Below are 15207 nucleotides of genomic sequence, written 5' to 3'. Positions count from 1 at the left end.
TATTACACCAGTTTGAAGTGGTTATTATTTATGTGTTGCGGGGTCATTTCGAGATTTTTGTTTACATCATTTGATTAAAAATCTTGTTGTTGGATGATTAAGTCTATAGTAATTGAGAATTTAATACACTGAAAGCACAGGTTGTTTGGGTCTTTCTTTGATCTTAACAACTACCTTTGGATGTTTTTTCTGTTAACTGAATGAAGGGCCAACTATTAGCTTACATTATTTTGTTTCAAATATAAAGCTTTTTCGGCTTATAATGCCAGTCAGGCAGCATTTCATTCAACTTAACTCTGGCTTGAGCTTTCATCTTTTTCTTCACATCCGGCAACTTGGCTAAGCTGGTTCCATCAAACTGGTTCCATGAGCAAGCGGGCTTTTTTCAATTTTTATGAAAATAAAGTAGTGAAGGAAAATATACAAAATATTTAAAACAAAATTCAGTGTCACTTAAAATTTGTTAAACTTAATTTTAAGAAATAAAATAAAAAGAAAGAAAATTAAATAAAAATAATGCTTCTTTTTAAGAATATTTTAAGAACATCGTTAGAACCCACTATGTTTTAAAGGACAAATTAATGCATATATAAATATATGAATAATATATATTTATTTTTGAAAAGAGTCTCAAAAGTCATGGATCTCTCTTTTATGGGTTTGTAAAACCTTTAAGCTAACCTTGAAAATGTATAAATATATATTGTGAACCATATTTTATGTAAATCAGTAGTACTTCACATATTTAAGACCATATTGCACAAGCCTACGAAGCCCTACAGGCCTAAACTTAAAACCGGAATTCGGTTTATAAATATACTTGTTTAAAAATATATGCATAATTAGGTCTTCTGGTGTATGCCTTTTGAATATCAACCTGAAATGCAAAACCATAAAGTAAACCTGATTATTTTCAATGCCAAAGTTCTTATGCATTTTATATTACATTTCAAAAAGGCAGGGTCAGTAATCCCAAACCGAATCCAACCAGACTGCAGTGCCACTTTAGTGGTCGGTCGGTCACTCCCCAACCGGAACACACAAGTCGGGAAAATAAAGAAATAAATATAAAAATAAAACTGTAATGTGCAAATTAGCCAAGTGCATCGCGGTTTTACAATTTTACTTTATGGCCACTGAGATGAACGCCGGTAGCGGAAAAATCTACCTATATGCGGCGTGAAAATCCAAAGAGATGCTGAGTTGGCTTTGGTGGACGACAGTTTTGGCCATGGTTGCCTGATTGATGACGCTGCAATTAAACACACGTCCAGCGATGCGGTAATCTCGACAAATGGACATTAAGATAAAGTGCGTGGAGGCTGGAAAACTTGCGTTGCGTGCAAATGAAAACGAAATGAAAATCCAGCTGGTAACGTTTTACCGCTGCTGTGGTTACCAAGGAAAGTGTGAAGAAAATGCTCTTTAAGTGGTCATTGCAGGCACTTGCCCTGGAGCACTTGACGCTATAGTTTATGGGTTTAACCAATGATGAAGAAATAACAATAAAGCGCAAAAAAGCGAAACGACAAAGGCACGAACAATCATTAATAGATGCGGCACAGTGGGATGCCAGACGATTTAAAGTCATTAGCTTGGTATATTTATAGATGCTTTATGGTTTCCGTAAGGGATATTAAGGAAAATTTCCACTCATGAGGCTATATTTGGTAGTAAAAGTTCATTGGCGTTAAAGTAAGAGAAATCTTACTAAAAAACTTAATTCTTAACTGAGAAAGCAAGGAGTTTAAAGTGGATTGAAAGCATTTTATTAAGAAATGTTTTTATGATTTTCTTTATAATTTTACTTTATTTTTTGTCCATGTGAAAAAATATTAAAGAGAATTAATTAAGTCTTAATTAATTGAATAAATATATTAAAACAAATCTTAATTTATTTTCAAACTTGTATAAAACATCTGCAAAATTTTAATCGCTATTAAATCCACTGTGCTTTGACTGACGGATAGGCGGAGGCGCTAACAACCTGCCCAAAGTTGCCACCGAGGGCTGTCTTAAAAAAACGAAAGTGCCGCCGCGGCTGGCTGTAAAATTAATTTTCTTTCCTCAACTCCTGAACTGAGCCCCCCCTTGATGGAGTGGTCAGAGTGTTTTTCATGGCTAATGATGCCGATAGAAAGCAGTTTAAATATACGGCTTAGCATGCTTCCGTTTTTGGCGATTTGCTTCCTGACCCAGTCCCAAAACAAATGACTTCGGACACGAACTTGGCGAGCGACTCTGGGCTAGAGCCAAATTATTTATATAAATAATGAAAAGCTTCCGCATTTAGCGCTAATATATTCATATATGCAAATGGGAGCCATCTAAGCAACGGTTCAATGACCTGCGAAATGCAGAGCTGCACAAGAAAAGCAATTTGCCGAGGCACAAACACGTTGCAGAGAGTTGAAATTGCAGCAAGAGGTCCAGAACGCCAACCGAGCCAAAGTCACTGAGACAGCAGCAGCAGCAAAAACAGCAGCAGTAGAAGCAGCAGCAACAGCAGCAGCAGCAGCAACATAAGCAAAAGCCGCAGCAGTTAAAGAAGCAGTGAGCAGCAGCCGAGGCAGCAAATCAGTCGGCGGCGAGTGTTGAAAGCGTTCAGACGTAGCAGGCGGACAAGAAACAAGACCAGGTCCAAAACGACCCAGTGAAGGTGAATGCCAAGAAGTGCGGCAAAGTAGAAAATCCGCTAATTAAGGCGCGTGTGAAAAGTGTGAAAAATCTGCATTCAAAATCCGTAAATCCGTACTCAAAAATCAGCCAGACGGCACTGGCCAAAGCCATAAAAAGTGAAAATTATCGCCTCTAAGTGGAGTGGAAGTGGAATGGAAACTCGGTTCTTGCGCCGCAACAGGAAATAAACAGTTAAAAAGACCGATCGAAGAAGGGAGCGGAGCGACTGGGTGAAGAAGAACCCAAGACTGAAGCTGATCTGAGGTGATTTCTTGGGCTCAGCCTCGTTTTATAAATTAATCATAAAAAAAAGAGCGGAAAGCAGAAAACCAAAAACAAAGAAACAAAATCGAAATTGGAATTTCAAAATACGATTTTATTTGTTGTGGTTGTGGTTGTTGTTGCGGCTGCGGCATGTGTGTGTATTTTAGCCAAATATGTGAAATGGAAAAAACTTTCTAAATGAGCTGGGGAGCAGAAAAAAGAGCGCTTACAGCGACGCACAAAAATTTGAATTCTTTTTATTCTTTACGCCCGAGGAAATTGTGTCAGTCCGAGCTGTTTAAGGCGTGCGTGTGGGTCTGTTTATTTGTGTATATGAGTTGCAGCTTTTCGGTATTTATGCTCGTGTCGAGTTCGTGCCCTGAGTCTTTCGTTTTGGGCCCGGCAAATTGCTTGGGACGTTTATGACGCGCTTTGTCTCGCAGGTGATATTGATTCCCCGATTCCGATACCGAAGGGGACAGCTGTCGTCGCCTCTGGTGGCTAGTGGTTCAGCGGGTTCGCTTACTAGGTTAGTCGGTTAGCACCTAGTTGCGCCTTGGTGTTAGTCTGCTTAGTGGGATTCTGCGGAGATTGTCAGCGCGACTTTCTTGCTTTCCGATGCTGCTTTAATTTGTTTTCTTCAATTCGTTGTGTTTTATATTTTCTTTAGCTTTTGCTGCCTTTTTTTTCGACTGCGGCCCCGTTTCGTTGTCTGCGCAACGCACGCAAATTACAAGTTAATTAAAGTGGCCAAAGAATTCGCTGGGGGATTGCATGCTCAGCCAGCTGCAGCATCTGCATCTGCATTGGTATCTGTATCTGCAACCCACTCCCCTGTCCGATTGTAATTTGTTTTTTATTTGTAATCTCCTGCGATGGCACCCACGCCAAATTGCTGGGATGCCTGGGAACCGAAATAATGGCTGCAACATATGGGAAACGACCGCGACTTATTGGCTTAATTTGATTAATCGTGGTACAGCGCTTTCCCAGCCGGTTGCGGGTTACCAGTGTATATATATATGCAAAGGCCACACAATATAAACACAACAAAAAAAGAAGAAATAACCAGAAGCACCAGCGCATTTTCCTTCAGCCTTTGCGGCCATTAGCGAAGATGGTCTCCTGCGCAGGTGTGCGAGATAAATTAAAGACTGCGGGCCTCCATGACAACGGCGGCATCCTCACGTTCGTGCAGCTAACATTGCGCATCATTTCATTCAATTATTTGCCTTGGGTGCCTGTGCCTGCGATGCCTGAAAGAAACGAATCTCGCCAATCTCCGGCCCACGTCTGCCATAAGTCTTCAGGCCCGGCCTTGGAAGCTGCCTTTTCTAAACTGTCAACTGCGGTTGCCGCTCGGCAGATGCCGCCAAATTTTCACTTTTCATCTGCACAAAAGGTCACAGCATCTTTGGCAAACATCGAAGCATGCAGCTGTGCTGCGAGTGCCATTGCCTCCGAGGAGTTGGACGCTGACTTTGTGGCGTTTTGGGTGTAGTTAGCATTCAGATTTGTCAGCTCCTTGGTCTATTCAGCGGAATAATGAAAGAAAAAGAGAATGATAGAAAGAAAGAAAGAAAGAAAGACTTTCCTCTGCCAATAAGACATTTGCATCGCTAAGGAGAGAAACCCCAGGGCAGTTCACGAAAAGGCAGGGCTCACTGGGGAATAGTGATGTCAAGTTGTGGGTTTTTCAAACAGATATGTCCTTTTTTGGGCTGAAAATATATAATATAATAATATATATTTATATATATATAGTATTTATTCAATTTCTTGGTCTAGAAATGACTTGAATATTCTATTTAAAGAATATACATACATATAGAATTTTTAAGTTTGAAACATTTAGGTTTACATTTTTCCTGCTTCAGCTTTATTTTTAGTCTAATATTAATGAATAAGGTTACAATAATCATTAAATATTTAACTCTATTCCTTCATATTTCTTATTATTAGTTTTTGGCTAAAGTATCTCACTACAATTTATAATTTATACTCAAGCCTCGTGATTTTCTTTCGATTTCAATCAGCATCAAGTACTTTTAATAACAATTTAAATGATTAATAAAGTATAAATATATATTTAAATATTTTCCCAAAGCCCTGTGTATGTAAAATATATACTTTTAATAAGCCTTAAGTACAGTAATAATGTTTTAAAACATTTTCCTGTTCCGCTCGTTACGATTGATTTGTCTTGTGTTTCTTGGCTGCCATCACTGCCTGGGGGGCAGGGAGTCTCGCCAAGCCTTTAGCGCTTGACAAATGTCTTCATCATGACGATAGACGATAGGAAGTTAGGGCCACTGCCAAATCAATCACACGACCTTTCTGCATGTCTTATTGCCAGTAAAGTGCCGTAAAACTGCAGGCCAGAGTCATAACCTCGTGTGGTAATAAAAATGGAAAAAGTAACAACAACCGGAGCGGCTTCGCTGCTTCACGCCTTGTTGGGCAGTCAACAGATATGACAGGCGACTCCGACTCCGGATGAGATGATGATCATGATCATGACGACGCCGATGGCTGAGTGCGATTACCAAAAGCTGGCGACGCGAGATGCGGCTGCCGTAATAGCAATAGTTATAGTCTTAAGAGGCTTGTGTCTTGGCCTGGCCAAGACGACGACGACGACGACGATGGTGGTTATGAACCGGGTGCTCTGCAGTCGTAATAGTTAACGCTCATGCTAATGACTCTTACTTTCGATGGAAAGCCGAAAATAAGCGGTTATGAATTTCTATTCAAATTGCACAAGTCCAAGAATAGACCAAAGGTGCTTCTTTGTTTTGTTGAAAGCGTGTGAGTGCGGCCATAAATAAACTATTAAGCAGCTCTCATTGTTCGGTTCGCGGAATTGAGCCAAGCTTAGTTACAGCCACTGACCGCCCCCTGAATTAACTTTCCTTTGCAGACGAATTAAGCCACGAAAACACAGCCAGAAAAACAGAAGAGCTGAAAATGAAAGTGGGCCGCGCCTTTGGCTGCCTCTTCTGGGCCCTGCTCTATTGTGTGCTCTATCTGGACCTCGTAAGCGCCAACTCCGCCGATGACGAGCTCCTGGACTTTGACTTTGCGGACTCCAAGGATATCGTTTCCGGGGACAACTGGCAGCTGGACGATCTGGAGGATCAGCAAGCAGGCGAGCAGGCTGAGAAGAAGTTAGAGTCAAACATGCTGGACTTTAGCGTGGATCTCGACGAGCCAGAGCCAGAGCGTCAGGTTCCACCTTTTGACTGGCGGGAACGGGCTTTGAGGAACGCCCTGGCCAAGGCTTTGGCGGACGAGGGGCTGCGCCAGAAGTTCACCGAGGTGATGCCCATCCTGAGAGTGCTCTCCTCACAGCAGCGACTGGCCCTGTCCGCTCTGATCTCTGCCCAGATGAATGCGAAGAAGGGTCACGACCTGAAGTTGGAGCAGGTATAAAAGCAGCTCATAGTGTAAAATATTATATTATTTAAATTACAAAAATATAAATATATTATTTAATTAATAAAAAATTTCCCTAGGTTCGCATGATGTTTGGCAACGAGAAGAAGCTGCTGCTGCCCATTGTCTTTGATTTGGCCAATCTGGTGAAGAGTTCTACCCGGAAATATATAAATCTAGGTAGCGACTTGGCCTCTGCTGCACTGTTCCACCAGCCCATCGCTCGCAGGGAGGATGTCCTCGTAGCAGAAGAGTCCCAGCTTGATGATCAAGTAGGCACCATAGCCGTGAGTGCCAAGCCAGAGGAGGAAGCCGTTGAGGAGGAGCAGTCCGAGTCTCTGGAAGACTTCTTCGATGAGATGCAGGCGGAGGTATTGGATCCTCAGATGATAAACGAGGCACTGCAGGCCGATATGCGAAATAACAAAACCAAGCCTTTGGAGGAGGGAAAGCATGGTCAAAGAGTGCGCCGTTCGGCCAATGAATTTGTCCACAAACTCACACGATCAGTGCCCATTTCGGTGACGGAACAGCAGCTCTTGGGTGGAATTGCAGGACGCACTGTCAAACTTAATACCACAGCCTTCCAGCAGCCCATTGGCTCTAATGAGGAGGAGGAGGAGGAGGCTGTGGCTTCCAGTCAGTCATATTCAGAGGTTGAAGACCTGGCCTTCGCTGGCCTTAATGGCACAGAACTTCCTCTAAGTGCGGACGAAAGACTGGACCTCCAGCGAAACAGCGGCGAGGAAATGGAGAAGCGAGAGGAGCCTCTGCCCAGTCCCGAAGAGCTCATAGCCGGACCCCGTTACCGCCTGAGCAAGCGACCGCCTCCCGGCCAGAAGTCTGCGTCGCCTATAAAGCGGAAGAGGGTGCAGACGGTGGCCAGTGGGCGGCCAGGACGACCCAAGACCGCCGCTAGTTCCCACAAGCCAGTGGTGTCGCCTCCAAACAAGAAATGCGAGCGATTCACCAGCAACATGTGCATCCGCACCGAAGACTATCCGCTGTAAGATCCCCTCCCGTAGCTAGTTGGTGAGCGGTGCTCCAGGGTCCTGGTTCCTGGTTCCGGTCTCGGTCCTTAGTCCTTAGTTTTTAGTTTTTAGTTTAGGTTGATTTTTAGCCATTAATAAAAACTGTAATTTATTCAACTCACCCACCCGACGATCCCTTGCACCTAGGCTTAGTCACTGGTTTTTGGTTGGACTTAAACAACAAGCACTGGTTTTGGTAGGAGTTTCTATATAAATCAGTTGGAAATAGTACATGTATTACCTTGAAAATATAAACTTTATACAGCGAACAGATCATGGGCAGCATTCGACGGCACAAGAATGCCATGTCCGCCCTCTTGGCCGAGTTCTACGACAAGCCCAACAATAATCTGGAGTTTGGCGATGAGTTCGATGACTTTAGCCTGAGCAAAAAGAGGTGAGTGAGGGGAATTTTAGAGTAATAAGAATTTACAAATTTTGCATTTATATTTCTGGAGAAATATTATATAAAACGGTCTATTTATAGTTGTATGCACGAAAATATACAAGCACTTAAGCCTTTATAATATTCATAAAATGGGCTTAGCCTTTTTACCAAAAATATTTCAAAAGTAGCCAATTTATGATACATTTATAAGGATTATAAAATATATAAGCTTCATAAAACTGTTTCGAAAGACTTGACCATGTTTATTTTGGGGTGTTGTTAATCTTTTAAAATTGTAAAAGCAGCACTTTACACCACTTAACATCATAAATGAAAGTTAGTTTGTAATTACAGCGGAAAAGAGAGTAAATTAACACATTTTACTTACTTAAATAAGCTAAGAGAGTTGTAACTAATTGAGTAGAAAGCTGTTCTCTGCTAAATTTTACTTTAATATATGATTTTTTCACTAAATTATTTTTATATTTCATGAATTTAAACATTAATATTTATTATTATCCATCACAGGCGTGAGGACGAGGGCAGTGCCGGCGGCATGTGCCAGAGCGTGGTCCGCTATGCCCGACCCCAGAAGGCCAAGTCCGCTTCGGGAGAGTGGAAGTACATAGTAAACACTGGCCAGCACACGCAAACTTTGCGGCTGGAGAAGTGCAGGTGGGTGTAACTTACTTTGGCAGCTGTGAAAACTCCATTAACTTTATCTCTTCATCAGCAATCCCGGCGAGAGCTGTTCCTATCTGGCTCAGACCTATCGCTCACACTGCTCGCAGGTTTACAACTACCATCGTCTGCTCAGCTGGGACAAGGTGCGCGGCCTCCACGTGGACATCTTCAAGGTGCCCACCTGCTGCTCTTGCCAGGTGGATGGCTACCGTCAGCAATTCCCGCCACTCTCCTCCATCCAGGCCAAGGACTACTCGCCTCTGGCCAATATCAATGCGAACAATAATGGCTACAGCACCATAAACGAGGAGGATCTCGACTATGCTGATGAGAGCGAGGAGGATGAACTGGGCCTGCGCTACCCCTCGTTCAATAACCGGGAGACCAATGAGCTCTATGCCAGCAGTAAGAAGGTGAGGGTTAAGCTGCCTGGTGTCAGCACCAGCGTGGGTCCTTACCTCAGTCCTCCGGACGACGACGAGGATCGCTATGGAGGCGGATTCAAGGGCTCCAGCTCCAGCTCCAGTTCCAGCTCCAGCTTCGGCTCGAAGAAGTATTACAGCCAGGCGAGCCGCCGGCGGCCGCAGCAGCAGTCGGAGGCGCGGCTGGACTTGGATCTGGCGCCGAGCGAGACGCATTCGGACCAAGAGGTAAACCCATTTGGTGGTGCTGCCGAGAAGCCGCGAGTCCCGCTCAACCGCAAGCGTATTTTTGCCTCCACCCACACAGCCGCACCCGCAATATCATCCGCTTCAGCATCACCAGGAGGAGCTGCCTTTGGCCTACGATTTCCACAGACCACAAGCCTACCAGCCCGCACGGGAACCGCTGCCATCGGTCCGGGAGGCGGCTATGGCCTCGCCATCGGTGCCGGCGGTGGCCCTGCCGCCCATGCCCATCAAGCAGGTGCCATCGCAGCACCCGGTGCATCCACAGCTGCGCCACCTCAGCCCGGCCGGAGCAAGTCGCGACCCCGCTTCTATGCCCCACCAGCCACGACGACAGCCGGCTCAGCATCATCATCAGCAGCATCGCCGCCACTTCCGACCCAGCACACCGCACACTGGGAGCCGGATCGGGAGCGGGAGCGGGATCAGTCGACGGCATCACCAGCAGCAGTACAGCCGCCGGCCGTCTATCCGGTGAGCTCGATCTTAACCAGCGGCGGAACGAGTGCGGAGTCGGCGGCGGGCAAGAGGATCAACTACAACTACCATCCCATCATTGATTTCTTCGAGAAGAACCGGCGGGCTGAGGCAGCGGCAACCACAGTGCATCCGACGGCAGTGGCGGAGGAGTCCCGGATCGTGGAGCAGCGGGTGCCAGGCGCCGGAGTGTTCCAGCATTCCATACCGGTGCCCACGACCCACGAGCGTCGCATGGGATTCGGCGCCGGTGGCGGTGGTGGTGGCAGCGGCATTGCTGTGGGTGGTGGTGGGCAACGTCCGGGTGCAGGTGCTCCTGGTCGGCTGGGCTTTGCCAGTGACAACGCCTGGACACCCATGGTTGTGGAGTAGACTAAGTCGCATGATTCCGTTCAGCTTGAAACCCACGCAAATCTAACGCATTAATAATAATCTCTGCCGTTCTCGCCAGGAGCCTAATCTCGTAGTGGTCCAGCTGGTCCAGCTCCTAATCTCAACTACCCTGCCCGTAAAAACCCCCTCTAATGTTTAACCAACTATGTTTACTTATTTATTTATTTGTAGTGTGTAGCGAAAAATTCGGGAGGACCTCGTTGTTGGGGAGGTTCACTTGGTCAAAGCTAGAGTTATAACAATAAACATAATTTATTTAAAAATTTGCAATGTTTTTTTTCATTTAAGTGGGCTTTAAAATTATTTAAGAAAAGCTATAGGAGTGAGTTTGCTGGTAGTCACTGTGTCGCTGTTAATTTACAGTGGAGGGAGTTTAACAATTTAAAGCATCTTTTAGGCGCTTTGAATATGTTAAGCACCACTGATAATTAACAGCGTCGCTGTTAAGTTTGTCTTTAACAATGAAATGTTTCCATTAATAAATAATAATAATAAATAATACGCTAATATTAATTATTTATTTATTTTATATCTTAAATATTTATTTACACTTTTTAAATGGGTTTTAGCCATATAAATTTATGTATACTTACTACAAATTAGACATATACGCCGCCGCGCCACGCCGCCGCCGCCGCCGATTTTTGCCTTATTTGACGCGCCGCCGCCAAATTATGAAAATAACGGCGCGCCGCGGCGCGCCGCTGGTGCGGCATCGGCGCAGCTTCAGCGCGGCCTTCAGTGTCATTGTTCTTTATAAAACTTAAAAAAAAAAAAATAACTCATTAAAATGGCCTTTTTGCCTTATTTGACGCGCCGCCGCCGCCGGTTCTTTCTGGCTACTACGCCGCCGCCGCCGAGTCATTTTGGCCTCTGCGCCGCCGCCGATGCCTTTAACCATCGGCGTAAACCTCTACTACAAATATTAAAAAAAAAGTGAAATAATAAACCTTTTCAATAATGCTCAAAGGGAAACTTTAAAAACCCACTGAACCTTAAAAGAAATTGTGGAAATATAATCACCAATCGATGAATAATATGACCAAGCTTAAATTTAAATCTGAAGCGAGGTGTCCCAAATTGCATTCAACAATTTAATGAGTGCACTCTAGCACATGCAGATCCTATATATAAATAGATTTACAAAAACCTTAAGAAATGGAAACCCGATACCAATATTTCACGATTTTCGCACAGTTTTAAGCTCTTCATTTTGCGATCTTAATTGTTATTAATATCTAGATCTCCGCCAGTTTTACTGACCATAAAAAAGAACGGCAAAAATGATGCCCATTACGAAAGTCGGCAAATGAACCATTTTATTTTTATATCAAAGACCAGAAATTCCTGAATTTTTAAGCCCATAATGTATTCCCAATTCGTTCATAAATCAAGCATAAGAAGCGATCCCCATTATTCCCGTCCATAGGAAATATTTTAAACACCCAAATTAATAGACCAGTGCATAAATTAATTCGCCTTTCGCCCGGATGACACAAATACATACTATTCGTATAGATATTTGCGGGTCTCCGACGAAGTTCAAGTTGAGGGTCAAGCGGAGCGCTCGCTAATGAGATTCGAGACCGCGAAAATAAAAACACTTACACACACGATCGACGAAAATTGAAACTAGTTTTAAACCAGAAAGTCAGAGAGCCAAAGAGCCAGATAGCCAGAAAGTTGCAGGCCCAGAGACAGAAACCGTGGCCAAAATGTGCCAAGCCGCAGACTTTTGCATATATGCAAAGTGGGTTTCTAAAGCGAAACGGAGTCGATGTCGGAGGCTTCGGCTTAGCTTCGATTTTAACTCCGACTTTGTCCAGTTATAACATTGGACGTTGAACGCAGCAACCTGCAACAAACCGCCAGCCACCAGCAACTTGCAACGTCACTCGGCCAGTTTCGCTTTCATTTGCTGCCGATGACGACGACGACGACGACGACGACGATGATGACGACTTCAGAGTCACATCCATCTCGTTGCGAGCGAAAGAAACAAAAAGAAAGGCTCGTGTCGGGCCAATCAAACTGGAAAATTGGAAAAACGGCGAGGAAATTTTATAAAGGCCCAATGATAGCACACTTACTGCACAGTTGTCGCTCGGCCGCCGAACGCGAAAGTGAAAAGCTGAATTTCCCAGAGTGAGAGTAAAAGTGCAATGGCATTCAGGATTTATCCGGTGCTCCTTTTGTTCCTGCGCCTCAGCCAGGCCATCAAGGTGGAGGATGGAGCTCCTTCCAGCAGCACCGTGACTCCCACAGTGTATAGGGTTTCCAAGCCGGAGCCCAAGCAGCCCCAGAATCGAGTTCCAGCGCATCTGCAGGACATTCGTCCTGGCTATGTGGACGATGATGCGGGTGATGTAATAAGGATCATTGAGCCGCCGCAGCACTTTCAACAGCTGAAGAGACTGCGTCACCGACAGCCAGGTGGCCCACCAGTGATTTGGGAGCAGCCTCGCAAGCTGGTGACCAACCGGGCCAAGGTAGTGTCCCCCGGCGATCTGCTGACCCAGGAGACTCAGCTGCAGAACCACTTGAGCTCCCCCAATCAGCTGCAAATACCCGTGGAAATTCTGGCCTCTGTGAGGAAAACCGAGCGCTTGCTGCAGCGTCAGAGGCAGAAGGGACCGCTAGTGCGACAACGTCACGTCCAAAGGCAGAGTCACACTTTGATTTCCCAGAAAAGCCTCGAGCAGCAGCTCTACCATCGTGGCCAGCAGCACAAGCTCCGGGCGATGCTGAGTCGGAGTCAGGAGCACAAGAGGAACAAGAGAGTCAAGAGGGAGTTGGCAAAGAAGGAAACCCCCGAGGGAGAAGGCAACAAGAGGCAGGGAAAAGCAGCATACGATGTGGCACAGGGTCTCAAGCTGGTGGCTCACATAGGAGACCTCCTGAAGAACGCCACCCTGTACTTGCCCGAGGAGGGTGCCACCAACGAGGTCACCCCCTTCCCGAAAAGGTCACCATTGCAGCAGTCATGCAGCAACGCCACCAACTGCGACAGCCGGCGACGTCGCCAGAGATTATTTAAGCACCAGGCCAAGTCAGCGGAGCGGGAAAAATTTAAGGAGAGGCGGCGCCACTTCCGCAATGAGGCAACAACTACGACCACCGAGACAACGACAACCACGACCACTGGCAAATCACCACCGGTAACAGCTTCGAGTGCTTCCGCAACTCCGCTCGCCAGTCGCCTGCTCAATTCACGCAAATCCAAGTCCAAATCGCCAAATAACCACCTTGCTCGCAGCGATGATTCCATACTCTACGCGGATGTGATGACTAATATACGCAATTTGTGGCAGGAGCACGACCTCCTGGCGGCGCCCAGGTTCATTGCCCCCGGCGAGGTGGCCAACAACACGGACTACCGTGCCCTGGATGTGTACCTCAAGGAGCTGGATCATTTGTCCAAGAAGCTGCCCACGGTGGCGCCCATAACTGGGCTCAATCGGGAGGAACTTGAGCGGGCCACGCCCACGCCCAGTTGGTATTTGATCAACGAGGAGGGAAAGATCTACGAGACCCGGCTGGACAGTCAAACGAAACCCTCATCGACTCTGTTCCATCGATTCCCCGATATGCCAGAGAAAAATACAAGTGTGTCCACGATAGACTGGGAATAGATCCTGCCCGTGTCCTGTTTAATTAGTTTTTATTAATTTATTTAGATGGAATAAAGTATTAGTAATGGAAATTCAGTCTACTTAATGCCCAGAATCTTAGGGGGTTTTAAGAGAGATTTAAAATTCAAATGGATTTTAGTAATTTAATTTATTGAAAACCTGTTTGATTTACATAGAAAACTTTAGATTAAAAATAGCTTCGATTACACTAGTCCAAACTTTAAGAAGAATATTATGCTGATTTCCTCGATGTATTTATTATTTACTTAGAAGTCAACGCACAATAGCCGTGGAAAACTCTTCACCTTACTCCGAGGTTCCCCCAGCTCTTTCAATGCTACATCTCCGCGGGGGCATGGGGATTCTTGCTGGGCAGCCAAGCATTTAATTCTGCTAATTACAACGACTTTGCCTCTCTAGTCCCAGCCCAAGTCACAAGTTCTTGGCTAATGCGGCAATTTAGATAAGCCCAAGCCGAAAAGTGGCAATTAGCCCCGAGCTTGGACGGTCGACGCGACGTGCGAAACGCATTGTATGGAGCCCTGACCCCGCCTAACATGCAAACTTGTGAGAAGATTTTCGGGGCTATTAAAATAGTTGGGGGGGAAACAGTACAGGAAAATCAAATGGCTCAGATGAAGCGGAAGAAAACACCTGACCTCTCTTTCCACGCGGGAAGTAGAACTCGCCCTCAGCCCAATTTCAGGTAATGCGCATACGGTTTTGTGGCTAATTTTATGGGGATGCCAGCTTTTAGATGTTTGACGTTGGATTAGCGATCACATTTTCATTTCCACATTCGTTTTTGGCTACCCGACAGACAGACACTTTTTGGGCTGCTCTTTTTTATGGGATTAGAATGTTGCCCAGCCACTTTGACAAAGAATTATTTAATTTATAGAGCGTGTGTTAGTTTTTTATGATTATTATTTAGTGTGTTGGCGGGAACTGCTGATAAATTAGAGTGGAACTGGCGTAGGGTAAAGAAATCGCTCCATATTATGTAACCAAATGAGGGGATGGCCAAAGAAATGTGATTATTTGCGGGACACATTCTGAATTTATTGTATCTGTGAGTTACCTGAGGAAATTGGATAACTGTTTTGGGATATCTGTTGGATTTATGGATGTCAAATAAATTTTAATATAAATATATATGCATTAAGTAATGTTAAATTAATATAAATTAAGCTAGGTAATACATACGGAGAAAGGAAAATCCAAAGAACTCATTCAGCCATTGCGCCACTCATGGGCATCCCTGACTGCTCGCTGAGTTGTGTGACTTTTCAGCGAAAAGAACCCAAGAAAAGCAAAGAGAAGAGAGCCACTGCCCATTGCGACATTGACCCCGCTGATCACAGACAACAGAAGGTGGGCGGTGGGTGGATGGCTGGCATACAGAGGCAAAGGCAAGAGGGCAAGATGTGGGCAACAAAACAAGCAAACTCAAGTTGGCCCAAAGCATTGTAATTAGCAGTCGGTCATGCAAGAAATTCATTGATACTCGGGGGATTTTCGGCGGAGCGCGGGCTGCTGCATTGTTAGAAGCACAC

The 15207-nt window shown here is 45.2% G+C and overlaps 2 protein-coding genes across 3 annotated transcripts; both read left to right on the top strand.

The window, feature by feature from the left end:
• Positions 1 to 2598: 2598 nt before the first annotated feature.
• Positions 2599 to 10071, top strand: NT1 (Neurotrophin 1). Of its 2 annotated transcripts, XM_070285636.1 has the most exons (7): positions 2599 to 2943; positions 5864 to 6369; positions 6459 to 7384; positions 7675 to 7806; positions 8326 to 8472; positions 8531 to 9131; positions 9211 to 9696. In XM_070285636.1, exons 2-7 carry the CDS (start codon positions 5911 to 5913, stop codon positions 9625 to 9627), a joined length of 2682 nt encoding a protein of 893 aa, XP_070141737.1. In that variant the 5' UTR covers positions 2599 to 2943; positions 5864 to 5910; the 3' UTR covers positions 9628 to 9696. The 2 variants fall into 2 exon arrangements, with proteins under 2 accessions (XP_070141737.1, XP_017028033.1); XM_017172544.2 differs by having other exon boundaries at positions 8531 to 10071.
• Positions 10072 to 12133: 2062 nt separating this feature from the next.
• LOC108078569 (uncharacterized) lies at positions 12134 to 13651 on the top strand. The gene has a single exon (XM_017172489.2). It carries the CDS (start codon positions 12182 to 12184, stop codon positions 13649 to 13651), a length of 1470 nt encoding a protein of 489 aa, XP_017027978.1. The 5' UTR covers positions 12134 to 12181.
• Positions 13652 to 15207: the final 1556 nt, after the last annotated feature.

The sequence above is a fragment of the Drosophila kikkawai genome, chromosome 3L (assembly GCF_030179895.1).
Source record: "Drosophila kikkawai strain 14028-0561.14 chromosome 3L, DkikHiC1v2, whole genome shotgun sequence".
NCBI lineage: Eukaryota > Metazoa > Arthropoda > Insecta > Diptera > Drosophilidae > Drosophila > Drosophila kikkawai.
The sequence above is the reverse complement of the archived record's forward strand: the minus strand, read 5'-3'. Positions and strand labels throughout refer to the sequence as shown.

What these genes read in the sequence shown, in the direction of transcription:
- NT1 (XM_017172544.2), top strand. Translation starts at nt 5,911, where the DNA reads ATGAAAGTGGGCCGCGCCTTTGGCTGCCTCTTCTGGGCCCTGCTCTAT. An exon ending in ACGACCTGAAGTTGGAGCAG is followed by an intron (nt 6,370 to 6,458) that starts GTATAAAAGCAG and finishes AAATTTCCCTAG; the next exon opens with GTTCGCATGATGTTTGGCAA. An exon ending in CGCACCGAAGACTATCCGCT is followed by an intron (nt 7,385 to 7,674) that starts GTAAGATCCCCT and finishes AACTTTATACAG; the next exon opens with CGAACAGATCATGGGCAGCA.
- LOC108078569 (XM_017172489.2), top strand. Translation starts at nt 12,182, where the DNA reads ATGGCATTCAGGATTTATCCGGTGCTCCTTTTGTTCCTGCGCCTCAGC.